This window comes from Barbatula barbatula (genome assembly GCF_947034865.1).
Source record: "Barbatula barbatula genome assembly, chromosome: 2".
NCBI classification, from domain to species: Eukaryota; Metazoa; Chordata; class Actinopteri; order Cypriniformes; family Nemacheilidae; genus Barbatula; species Barbatula barbatula.
Window position 1 is genome coordinate 16,504,784 of NC_136767.1, and position 13,796 is coordinate 16,518,579.

At 39.5% G+C, this 13,796-nt stretch overlaps 1 protein-coding gene across 1 annotated transcript in view; it reads left to right on the plus strand.

The window, feature by feature from the left end:
- efnb1 (ephrin-B1) overlaps positions 1 to 13,491 on the plus strand; it is a 31,144-nt gene extending 17,653 nt beyond the window's left edge. Inside the window, exons 3-5 of the mRNA XM_079474780.1 lie at positions 8,803 to 8,895; positions 9,296 to 9,445; positions 11,680 to 13,491. Of these exons, the coding sequence (XP_079330906.1) occupies positions 8,803 to 8,895; positions 9,296 to 9,445; positions 11,680 to 12,065 (629 nt within the window). The 3' untranslated portion in view covers positions 12,066 to 13,491. The remainder of the gene's footprint in view (positions 1 to 8,802; positions 8,896 to 9,295; positions 9,446 to 11,679) is intronic.
- Positions 13,492 to 13,796: the final 305 nt, after the last annotated feature.

Here is a 13,796-nt window from a genome sequence, read left to right on the forward strand (position 1 = left end):
GTTCGATTTTTGTCTAGTTCGCCAGATTCAGCTTCATCTGCATTTTCAAATTACTTGTCAATTTGCTCGCGCTGTCAATTTAACATTTTAATCTAGTGCGATTAATTATGTAAAAAAATAACATAATGAAACTTTAATGCCGTTATCTGTTCCTCCTGATCTTCACGTATATTGAGAAAGTCTGCAGTAGGACTCAGCAGAACAGAAACGACCGCAAAGGGTTTTTAAAGTTTCTAATTGTTTTTAAAGGGATAGTTCACAGACAAATAGAAAATGTATAACTTTCTATAGTCTGCAGAACATAAAAGACGCTATTTTGAAGAACGCTGGCAACCGTGCAACAGCGCTACCTATTCAATTCTATTGTAAGTCAATAGGGCAAGTCAATTTTGTTAGGGCAAGATGATAAAAACAGCTAAATGCAACATGTGTATGCAAACATACAGTTGCATTGCATATATAATATTATAATGTTTACTTGATGAATAGGTACTGGACTTCATGTACATGATGGGCTTATGTTTGAATGTATAAAAACAAAACAAAGTACATTTTGGCTTCTTGTACTATTCAATTTTCAGACCCTACTGGTTACAATTTAAGCCTGAACTCTTAGAGATAATTCAGATGAATTATCTGGTCATTCATTATGAAGTCAATCTGTAGACTTGTCGCTACAGATATTCAGAGCATTGACTCCAGAGGCCAATCCAAGCACTGAAATCTCCTCTGGTTTATCCGTGTAACTATGTGTCAAATGGTCTCCAGTCTGTCTGCAGAAGTTCTTTGAACTAAGCTGAGTCTGCTTACGCAGCTCTGTCCCAGCCATCGAGCCATACATGTCCACTTCCATTCTGTCGACCCGTGGCACAGTGGTTGGCACAAATGCTGCTTATAGGGGTAATGCAGGTTCAGGTTTGACCTGCGATGTGTCCAGACCCCCACAACCCTGAATGTTTATACTTCCCGTTTTGTGCAAACAATATGTTCTTTATTTACAGTCTTCTCTGTTGCTTGTCACTATAACCACAGAACGAATTTTAATTTAAGATTCAAGTTTTACCATCTTTTACGTTTTTGCTTTTACAGTAAAAACTCTTTTCTAAATAAATAAATTAAGATTCTAAATAAATAAATTAAGATGCATTTATATTGCTCTGATTCACATGTTTAGCTGTGCATGTGTTTTATGGTTTAAAGATTTCCCTCTGGAATGGGGTCACTGAGTCTGTCCTTGGTCAGATTCTGTTTCTAATTGTGAAGAGTTATTCTGAGAATTCTCGAACTTTTTAGTGCCTGATTTAATCCCAGTAGTTGTTCCAGAACGTCTCTCTTTCCTTGTCTGATCATCTTATTCACTCTTGTGTGTGTTAATAAAGAGCTCCAGGTTTGCAATGGATCCTTTTAGACGCATTTCTAAAGAATTTTAGACACTTAATCTTAAAATGTACCCCCACGATTTTAGGTATTCTTTGGATTGTTTGAGATCCATTTTACCATTCATCAAGGGTTTTCCTCCATAAAGTATTTTGCTGAAAGATATCAAATTGTCAAAATAGATGTGTGTGTGTGTGTGTGTGTAAGAGGCTAATCTGAAAAGCATGACAATGGAAATAGTACCGTCATTGAGTTGAGGGAGTGCTAAATATGATGGAAATGGAATAAGCGGGTTAGGGGGAGCAAAAAAAAAAGTGGCAAGCAGTCAGAAGATTTTGTGATTATCACTGCATGAAATGGACCTAATGACCAGATGAGTAGATGTGTGAAGCTGCCTGAAAGGCTCTAATGGTTTCTGAGATGTTTGCAGGATTAGAATGATAAATTAAAGGTTCTTTCGGGTCAGCTTCTCTTCCATGTGTGTGTGTGTTTGTGTGAGTTTGGTACTGTGTGTATTTTTGTGTAAGGCTGTGTCAGCAACATATGATTCTGATTTGAGACAGTCCAACTTTGAAGTAATTCTGACCAAACCGCTGCACCAAAACGATGAGAGTGTGTGTGTTTTGTGTGTCTTTTTGTAACCTCTCACCATAACTGTCTCCCAGGCCACAGCCAAAGTATGAAAATGAGTGGCTTCATTTCATTGTGGTCGCTCCGGGGCGAGAGAGGTCAAATATCACATAGAGCTCTGTGTGTGTGTTAGATGCCTGATATAAACGTCTCCTCCAACACGCACAGAAAAAAACGAAAACTTAATGGTGGGAATCGTTTGGTCCGTCACGATTAGATCCTTAATCGATTCTTAGGGTCACGATTCGATTCAGAATATATTCTTGATGTACTGATTAGCATATTTAAGATGTCATTGTGTCAGGTTTGTGCTCAGAGTCAGAGTAGTGTACGTTGACTTCTACTCTTAGAACTGTCACGTTGTATTTTAAAGGGGTCATATGACACGGCTAAAACTAATTTTATTGTTTGTTTTAGATGTAATGCAATGTGTAAACAAGATTTAAGGTTAAAACACGCTGTATTTTCCACATACTGTGCATGTTTATCTCCTCTTTGCTCCGCTTCTCTGAAACGCGCAGGTTCTGCATGTCTGAGGGAATTATCTGCACAGTTAACTGTTTGAATAAAACTATCGTCAAACACACACTAAACCTATACATCATATAGTATGAAATTAACTTGAACACTCAGGTCACAAAATACAGAAGTGTACTATAGTATTTGCTATAGAAAATTGTAGTGCCCTTGTAGTAAGTTGATAGACGGAAGAAAACACTGTACTGCAATGTGTGGTACAAAACTTCAAACCTCTATGTTTAAATAAAAGTAAAATTACAGCCCTGATCATAACAAATATTTAAATAAATGAAACGCATTAATTTCTTTCCATTGTATCACAAAGTTGTTCTTATTGACCTCTTCGGAAAACGTAAAAAAGGTTTCAGTTTTTTAAAACCAGAAAACATTGTGCCGCTATTTCCATCTTGCAAAGTTTTCTATACAGCAATACAAATACTTAAAAGAACATTTACAATCGAAGGTTACATGAAAATTAAAGCTTACCATAAGCTTATCATTTTAACCCATTTTGTACGTACAGTACTTTCTCAACCACATATTTTTGTTTATTTTTAGCCAAAAAACTTAGTGACTGCAGCTTTAATAATAAACTAACCTAAAGTGAATCGGGTTACCTAATCTTTCTTGATTGTTTCTCCCTGGGGTCCACTTAAATGTCAACCGAGTTTCCTTTGTCCAAAACCAGTCATCATTTAGTTTTATGACCATTTTTACCCTCTATTTCAACCTTAAAATTATGCGTGGTGACACGTAAGACTTCTGCACTAACATTATCTTCGCATGTGAAATGAGATACAGGGCTTTGCCGCATTATGTGCTCGCCGGTTTTGCTCTCGAGTCCAATATGGTTTTTAACTGCCTCATCATTCAATAACAGACTCCTCGAATAACACACAACCCTCTGACAGGATCACAGACTAGTTCAGGCTAAAATATGAGGCACAAACCCTTAAGATCAGAAATGACCAGGGACCTTGCTCAAATAAAATTTTTATGGTAAAGAATTATAGCATCTAACCTACATCTTCTGTTTGACTGTGTGACACACACTGTGACTGGGTGGGCCATGTTTCTAATGTCCAGTTAATGTGTGAATTACATCATACAATTTCGAAAGTGCAATGAGCTGTTTTAGCAGCTTGGATTCAATAAATGCACTTTGGACTGGTAAGGAAGTTTCGAGTTTCAAGCTACAGTATGTTATCTTTTTGTATTAGCAGTTATCTTAGAATATCAATGAAAATTTGATTCTTAATCATATGATCCGTTTAACATTGCGTTCCTAATGGGCAATAAAGGGTTCATATTTGAAGTTTACAGGTCGATACTGATAACAAAATGGGTTCAGCTGTAATAAATAGCTTTTCAACGACTGTGAACACACCTATTGCTAACACTCCTCATTACAGACGTGTAACACAGAAAACACCCCAAATCAAACTTTGGCTGTATTTTTAGTGTAGTGTTTGTTGTGCAGTATATCCTCCCTCCTTGGCAAGTACAACTACAAAAAGACATAGTCAGCTAAACAACTTTTTCGTCCCTTTGAGGCAAAAGCGTGTGTGAGAAAGAGAAAGAAAGCAATATAAAACACAGGATCATCTTTCTCTGTCTTATGGGACATCGAGCACCAGGTGCACCAAAGCGAGCCGGATATCTGCTCTTAGCTTGTGTGTGTGTGTGTGTGTGTGTGTGTGTTTGTGTGTGTGATGTTACTCCATCTTACAATCAGCATGCGTATGGATGCGGTTGCTGTAGTAATGGTCACCGTTACTGTAGAGATGCCCATGCGAATGTCCCAGTGGGCGCCGAAGGTCAGCGATGCATGATGGGTCACACTTCCCATGGAGCTAATGCACGTAATGAGTGTTTGTCTGTGCTAGAGATGGCAAATGTGTGAGCTACATGGGAACAGAGACTAATTGACGTCCCCATTGTGCGCGGCCTCTGTGTTTCCCTTGCTAACACGCACAGGTTAAATATGTGACAAGGGCAACCGGGTCTTGAAGGTCAGTATCCGGTGATCCTGAAAGAAACGTGCTCCTGTACATGTGGAATTCTGGGAGATCTGGATTACTGCCGTTGAGAACACACACACAGTGCTGCTGACTCCATCCTTTCACCAAATCCGTCTGAACTTTCCCCTCTGCTTCATTAATCGCCCGATGCTTTACCCAGAAATGCCTCTAATATGGTCTGAATATAATAAGGATAATGGCTTGTGCTGTTGTTTAAAATGCCCTAATTTGTCTGCACACAGATATGCATCTGCGACCAGTAACAGTGTGTGCTGGCCATTTTGTTCACTTACAGGTCATTTGAGCGAATGGGTGGCAGTGGTTATATCAGCAGAGATGGAGAAAGAAAGAAGCAACGAAAGAAGGAAAAAAAGGAGGAGGGAGAATACAGAAAAAGAAATAAAAAAGAAGAGAGAAAGAAAGAGGGCCATGAAAGAAAGGGAAAATAAATGAATACATACAAAAAGATACATAAAAATGAAGGAATGGAATAAACACAAAATGAGGGAAAGAAGAAGAGGAAAATTTTGGAAGGAAGAAACAAGTAAGCAACGAATAAAGAAAGGAAGGATGTAAAGAAGGAAAAATTAAAAGTGAAATAAGGATGGAAAAATAAAGAAAGCAACAGAAGAAAAAGTGAAGAAGGAAGCAAAGAAATGAAGTGAAATAAAGAAGGAAGGAAGCAAAGAATGAACTAAAGGCAAATCAAGAAGGGAAGGAAGCCAAGAAAACAAAATAAAGATACAAAAAGGATGGAAAACAAAGATGAAAGATAGGAAATAACGATGGAGGAAGAAAGCAATGAAATAAAGAGGCAAAGAAAGAGAAATAAAGAATGAAATGAGCAAAGAAAGAATGAAAGTGGTTACACGATAGAAGTGTTGAATTCCATCAGTCCAGTGATCCATGCACAGGGAGAAAGAGAGAGAGCGAAATCTCAGGCCAGGTCTCCTCTAGTTTCATTCCTCTCTTCATGAAACCTCACGAGTGTGTTAGTTCATTCTGAAGGATTTTCTACTGGAACAATATAAGCTTTGTTTTAAGATAACAAATAATGACCCCTAAACACACACACATACTATTATTATGTACCCACTCAAACAAACACGGTCGCTCTGAACCTGCTGGCAGAGATGACAGATCTGTTCTTCTGTATTCATGTTCAGCTCGTGGTTGTCGAAGAGAAGCGAAGCTGGTGTGGATATTGCATTTTAATTTTCCTCCACGACACTGACACACATACACATGCTCCCATTGAGCTGCTCGCTCCTGCGGATTTAAAGGTCGGCCGTTATGTGACTGCTGGACCAGTGTAGCGATCTGATTGGACGAGCTCTCGGACGCTAAAGAAGATCTAATCTAGCTGTGTCTGATCTGATGAGTTGTGTACGTGCATGTGTGTGTGTGTGTGTGTGTGTGTGTTGTTGACCTGTCAATGGCTCTGTGATGTGTCGACTGCATTAAGAATGATCGCTGACCCAAATCTCACTGACAAACACACACATGCACATCCACAGAATGATTGAAAATGTTTGGTAACTACAGGAAGCACATTATACGTCTCACACAGAGCTGTTTTTCAGAACCTCTTTGTTTTAGGAGCTCTTCAGTCAGAGACTCAACAGGAACAGCGCTGAGATCTGCTGGCTGTTATGTAAAATGTTATGTCTTAATATTCGGCTATGGTGATGAATGTTTTAAGTCTGTTTATTGAGACGTGTAGTGAGAACATTTAGCCCGGTTAGGGCTTGTCGTGTTGTTCGGTATTATGATCTCCAAAATGTGTTACACAATCTGGTCAACGGTTTACAGAGATATGTATATTCAATGCTTTTCAAAATCTAACTGTCCTTCAATCCAGTCTACACGATTCGTAAGCCAAAACCCTACCAACATGTTTTTCAGGAAAAAGTAAACAAACGTATCTTAACATCAAACTGACTCCGATTATTATCTGATTATTTGTCACGGCCCATTTTAAAAGGCTATTACAATTTATTACAGCTCGTTGTAAAATACGATTTATGTTCCAAAATACGCTACTAAACAAAAACACGTTGTAATGCTGTGTCTTCTTTGTGAGTGTGTCTATGTACAAATATGTAAACAAATGAGGCAGACATGAGACAGATCAATGGTGTCAATAAGTGTACAGCTACAAACAAAATACTGACATAAACACATCCACACACAAAGTAAAAAAGCTACATGTCCGTCAACAAGTGATGCTAACCGGGACAACACTATAATTATTGTGATGACACTGAATTTTCTCTTTCACACATACTGTTCAAACACACGCACACATAGAGGCTTTCACAGATGGTAAATCCCCAGCTCCTGTGTTTTTCTTTTCACAAAATGTGTGTTAACACCTTTTTATAAATCCCAATCAGTTGAATCTCCCTACGTGGTCATTGAGTATAAGTGTTGGCATGTTTACAAGAGATTTTTTAAAAGAAATACTTGGAATTTCTTTTCAACAAGAATCCAACTGAAAACGAGGAATTTCAATAAAGTTGAGACCATCATTTTTTAGTGTGCAGGGGCAGGAACCTATTAATACCGAAATGTTCTGACCGGTTGAAATCCAGCAATGATGCAGTGACAACAGAATGTGGCCGCAAAAATGCTTTAGAGCAAATCCATCCCTTTGCTAACAGTACACAGGCGGGATTACCCTGCCTGTCTGGAATGTGTGTTGTGTTTTAGCCCGGAGTGTGTGCTGTTTTTTAGATTGTGTCCTGTGCGCAGGAGTCTGGAGGGTGTGTGTCTGTGTATGCCGGTGTGTGTGTCTTGTCTTCAGAGCCATGCTGTGTGATGCTATTTGGTGGTTGGCACGGTGACAGGTTGGCATGGCGCTGCCGTAAGGAGACTGGCACTCTGCCTACCTCCATACATCTCAATCTGCATGACATCATAGCAGCTCCTAGCAACCACACACATCACCCCTCCCCCATACACGCCCACAATGGGCCATTCACAACCACCCTACCCTGTGGCCTTTTCACTCTTACCGGAGTCTCTTTATGAACACAAATCGTCATACTCTCAGTCAAGTTCAATAAAACCATTAGTAGTTAATTATTACCTAAGAAAAGAAACGAAAGAGTTTAGTCTTGACTGAACGGTGGAAAATAAAGGGAAGTTAAGGGTAGTTGTATTGGTATTCACCATTTACTCGTGTAATTCGTCTAAATCATGTTATTCCAAACCCTATATGACTTTCTTTCTTCTGCAGAACACACAAGACGACATTTTGAATAACATTGTCCCTCAATGCTACTCAAGTATTTCTCAAAATATCTTCTTTTGTGTTTCACAGAAGAAAGAGTAACTTACAGGTTTTGAACAACATAGGGTGAATAAATGACAGAGCTTTTTTCTTTACATATAAAGAAGACCTCATTAGTTGTGTGCGCTTACACTCACACACTTGCGCTCTCAGCACTTCTCACTCACAGCTCATAATGAGCACAAAACTGATGGGATCTAATAATGTGTGTGTGTGTGTATGAAAGAGCTTATGTGGGTGTAATTGGTGGTTAAATTGAATGAAGGTGGATCACCCGCTGTGACAATATCAGTTTATTTAACCTCATAATGGCAGTGCGTATATATGTGCGTTCGTGTCATTATTCAGTTTAAGTTCACGTTCTCACACTTTTCTCAGACACACAGCGGAAAAGCGATATGGCTCTCAATACAGTGCGATGTGTTTTACGCCTGTCTGTGGTCCCATCACTCACACATCCTGAGGATTATTTTGTTGGAAAGGTCCATGCTTCAGGGCCTACACACGAAGAGAAAATTCATACACATGGCTTCTCTTACTGCATTGCCGTGTGTGTGTTTGTGCATTCCCATGAGATCAGATTACTATCATAGGGACTAGTAACAGGAGAATACACTGGAGCTTTTTCATCTCGTCCATATCCTGAGAGACACACGCGCACACAAACACACATACACACAAACACAAATGTAAGTTTGTTTTTGGATGTTCCAAACGTGATATTAGGTTGCAAAGTAAGTACATTTGATTTAGGGGCGGAATCAGCATTTCCTCAGGCAGAGGCCGTGTGTACATTTTTGCGTGTGGTTGTGTTTGTGTGTGATGTATAGAGGTAAATGAGGGTTTCCTGTTCCTGCTTCTGTCGTGCAGCAAGAAGTACAATCAAAAGTCCTATAAATCAAACCCTAATTCGTCCAGACAATCACAAAACTCTCCCTCTCTGTGTCTCTCTTTCTCCAGCCACTTCTAATGGAACACGGGAAGGGTTGGAAAACAGAGAAGGTGGGGTTTGTAGCACGAGATCAATGAAGATCATCATGAAAGTGGGCCAAGGTGAGTTACACACCCCACACGCTCATTCTTTATCTCCAGTATGTCCAAAGGTAAAGTCATTAAGCCCCATTTAGTGGATCATCGAGTCAGCTGACTCATTAACAGCCAATTACATTGCAGTTAAACATTATCCAAGATACATTACCTCATAACGTCCTCGCACGTATACATACTGTTTGTTACACGTGTACACGGAGCACACACACACACACACACTCTTAATGGACTTTGACTGTCTGAATGAGGAAGTTATTTGACATAAAAAGAATACAGACCCTAACACGAAAATCTGAATACGTCAAACCTATGTCATTTCTCCTTATGTTTTTAAACACCACTGACATTTTCTTGGAGGTTTTTAAGTCTTAATTTGTTATGTGTGTGATTTCTATGTTTCCAGACCCCAATGCACCAGATCCAGATTTAACAGACCTCCCAGACCGAGACCAGGACAATGAGATCAAGGACCCCACAACAAGCCCCTCCCGCAAGAGAGACCGAGACAGAGATCGAGATATAGAGGACAACGGCTCAATAATGCCCGGGAGAGGTGAGCAAATACAAATCTTCTGTGCTCTTAGATCGGAATTGTGACATGTTCCTATAAATGGCATTAAATATTCCAAATCTGAGTTCAGCATCGTATCAGAAAAGCTCTGACACAATAACCAAACAACAGCATTTCACCGAAAAGCAGCAATGCAGAGCTACTGCCTCCCTCAGGCAGCTGCGTTTTTGCAGGAGAGCGAGCGACGGAATGAGTGAGACAGAGGTTAATGTAGCATGTCTTTATCACGTCCTAGCAGCCATTAACCTACGGGAGGTCTAAACTTCATTAAGAGAGAAAGAGAGAGGGATGCTTTCCCCGATCATTAGGAAAAAACAGAAGAACAGAAAGACACACACTGCGTCAGCTTGAGGTCGGATTGTTCTGCTCAGAGAAGAAATATTACACTCAGCCAGGATACAATATATAGCAATAAGCCTTGAGAGGTCATTCATTACAGTGATTTTACCACAATAAGTTGGATTGTGGCGGTTTAAGAACACTCCTTTCTCAAGATAAAATCACTGTGCGTGAACTCGAGTAGCTTATTGCTTTTAGAAAATGCCTTCCGCATTATGATAAAACACAGGGATGTTCAATAAAGAGTTACATTTATTATTAATAATTACCAGAATAAACATTTCCTCAGCCAAGCAATATTGTTTATTGTTCTAACGGCGGGCTGTTGCTTAGCAACGTAGCAACTTACCGCAATAATATAAAAGATCAGGTCACAGGTGAGCGTTTATAGTAAGTTTACAACCGATTCAGAAGGGGGCTAATCCAATCCGAGTGTGAACTATCTGCTTAATGAAGTTTTAAACAAGCTTTTTGTCAGACATGACTTTGAAACAATTTTCCAACAGCTAGAGTACCGCAGAGATGATGTATTTTTGTAGGCCAATCCGAAAGGTAGCGCCACACCGGTTCCCTTGACCGAAAGCCTATGGACTTTTCCCATAGACCTTTGGAAGATTGCAAAAATTTAACTTTTTAATCTTTGTGAATAACATAATATTTGCTATTTTTGAAACCTAAGTTAACAAACTACACAACGGTCACTCAATATCAAAAACACCGCCACCAAGCCTTACACAACTTTTTCAAAGTTGACTAAAAACGTGAAATAAATATCCAAGTTTTTTGACATCCGTGTCCATGTTATATGAGATTTATATGCACGATGACGTCTAATATCCCAAAGGATGTAGTAGCTTTTAGCAGCTTGTTAGTAACCGCTGTTTTTAAGACACGATAAAGCTTTTAAAATCACCAGCTGGTAATAACTGGTTTTATGTCATAGAATAAAATGTGTTTGTTACCCAAAAACCCATTAACCCATTGTAACCGGAAATGCAAAAAAATATGTTTAGGGATCACGGTGTCGTTTCTTGTTTCATATGAATGGCAAACAGTGCAGGTCAATTGTGTATCTTGTGTAACCAAATGGGGTTTCATCTAGAAACAGCACCTGTCGTAAAAAAGAAAAAAACGGATTACTACACTATGATTGTCATTTGATATTTTTCATTTCATCATTTTCTGGTTATTTTTCGACTGAATAAAACCAGGATATTTTCTTTTGTTGAGCATTTTATTGTCTGTGATTTGAATGACTCATGACTCTTGAGGTCAGATTACTATTCTATCAATTTAATATAAGCACGTATACTACAGCCTTTAGTGTTGTGCCTATGTCACTGAGGTACATGTCAACACGTTCGACTATCCAATGCTAGCAGTGCTGAGCTCAGTAAAATTGTTCATAAATCACCGTTCATTGCTGTACTACAGTCTGACAGGGTAATTTCAATCCGGTCCTGTTATTTAGCTCCGACGCACTTGTTAAATATACTTTGACATAGCAGATATTATTGTCAGTCAAAAATGCGCCTGTGGATAATGTGTAGTTAGCTACAGGACTATAACAGCTACATTCGGTAGCCGGTTCAGCTGGCAGGGCAACAATAAACTCATTCTACCTATAACAAGTTTTATTTACTTTAGGAGTAGCTTAGTGCCAGTGTTAACAAACACGGAGGTTTGTTTCTATCTAATTTACTATGGTCAGTTGTCTTTGTCTCGGACAACGGAGAGCGACTCTAAACACTGTTAATGAAGCGTGTGCTCAAGTGTGTAGCTAATCTTTTGTTCGAAGTAATAAATAAATGTGAGGAGACAGGGATGGAATGAAATAAGAAAATATGGTGTTCACAACGTCTTTCGTTCTCTCTCAGGCACGAGAAACCAGGAGAACAATTCTGGTACAGTGGAAGGTATTTTTGGCTCTAAACCTGCGCTCTTCGCTGCCATCGGAGCGGGCTGTGTCATCTTCCTACTCATCATCATCATCCTTATCGTCCTACTCCTCAAGCTTCGCAAGAGAACCCGCAAGCACTCGCAGCCCAGGGGCGCGACATCCCTGTCCCTCAGCACTCTGGCCACGCCCAAAGGAGCCACCCAGTCCGGCTCAGAACCAAGTGACATCATCATCCCCCTGAGGACATCAGAGAATAACTACTGTCCGCACTATGAAAAAGTGAGCGGGGACTATGGGCACCCTGTCTACATTGTTCAGGAAATGCCCCCCCAGAGCCCAGCCAATATCTACTACAAAGTCTGAGGGAAAAGGGAGAGAAGTAACGGCAATAAGAACATGTTTTTGTAAGGTATCCTGAATCTTTTTTTCACTACCCTGCCCCGTTTGCTACATGTTGGAGATGAGGAAACGAGCAGCGAGAAAAGACTGCGCGGATAAAGCGCCTCTCGAATTTCCTCCTTTCTGAACACTGCACTGTGTGTATGTGTGTCTGCAGGTCTCTGCATATTTATGCGAAACAGCAGAGAACCCCCCGCAGTGTGTGTGGCACTCAGGCACAGACTTCAGCGCTGAAAAACAGCCTTTAACCAATCACAGAGGGACACTAGATCGATATCACAATACAGGAAGCTCGCATTTGTGTGTTCGCTTATTTTTTTGTCTCTTTTTCATATCTCATCCCACACGGTGTTTGCTTATGTATCACCTCGATTCTTGTAGCTTTCATAGATTGTTTCTGTCAAGGAAGTAACTTCTTGAACACTGTTATAAACTCATTTCCCTTTGTCCCCCATTACACGTTTGAGGCAATTGAATAAAACCTACCCTCGCACACGTTGGTGTTCACGGGTCAGTACCACAAACAGCCTCTCGGTGAAAAAAGAGTGAGTGACAGGGAAGTGACAAATCTGTGTCAGGCCTTACCGAACTCCCAGAATGCTTTGCTAGATTGTGTTTATTTGAGAGTCGTTTCAGTTGAAATTCTCACTCCTCTCTGCAGAATACAAGTAGATATTTGCCGTGTATTGTCAGTGATGCGTGAAGTGCAGAATAATATTTGTATTTTGTCATTATTCTTTCTTTTTTCTCTTTCCCAAAGTGTTTTGTAAATCATTTTGTTGGGGTTTTGCCTCGACACCATGAGCCTGTGACCTATTTTCAGCCACAAAACGTGTATTTCATTGCATAATTTAGTCCACTAACATGTGTTTTTTTGTGTATAATTCATGTCACACTGTCATGGACTCGAACAGTATGAAACAGTCCCACACAGAAACCAAATATTCATAAACATGCGAAGTACATAAAGAAATTATGCCTTCATCTCTCCTTGCTCTTAGATATGCACATAAGTGATCCCTATTAGCATACAAACACACTTATTTTTAAAACAAATATCAGAAATGGAAAACAAGCCCATTGTACCGTCAAGGAGAATCTAGCGGTAGATCTATTTTTATACGGACTGCACGTGAAATGGTAAACAGTAAACAGTGGCGGCAGGTGTGTTTACGCCAATGCTAATTTAAAATTAGATGCATTTGCATCTGGCCTCCAGCGCAGCCAATCGGAGAAAGCCAATGTTTCTCTGTTGCTTTCTCGTGTAATAGATCTTTCATTTCGATTTATCGCTGTTGTTTCTTTCCTCCCTCTGCTATTTTAGACCCGAGATTATGTAAATAATGTATGTTGGGAAAAATTGTTGAATATAAAGCTCAGTTTTATTGGAGACCCTGTTAATGAAAATTTAATTAGGATTTTTGAAAATGCAAAAACTTGTAAATACGAGTCTTTTTTTTTAAAGACTTTTTGTAAGTAAAATGTTTCCTGTCTCGTGGTTTTCCTTTTTTTCTTTTTCTGATTTGTTTGGTTGGTTTTTGATTAAGAAGACTTAGAGGTCCCTGTAGAACGGGTTTGAAAAGGTCAGCCTAAAGCGGCAGCAGCAAAGTCCCTTCACACATACATGCACACATACTTCATCCTCTTTGTTGCACAAGAGAAGAAGACTATTTTTGTTGTTATTTTGCTTTTACG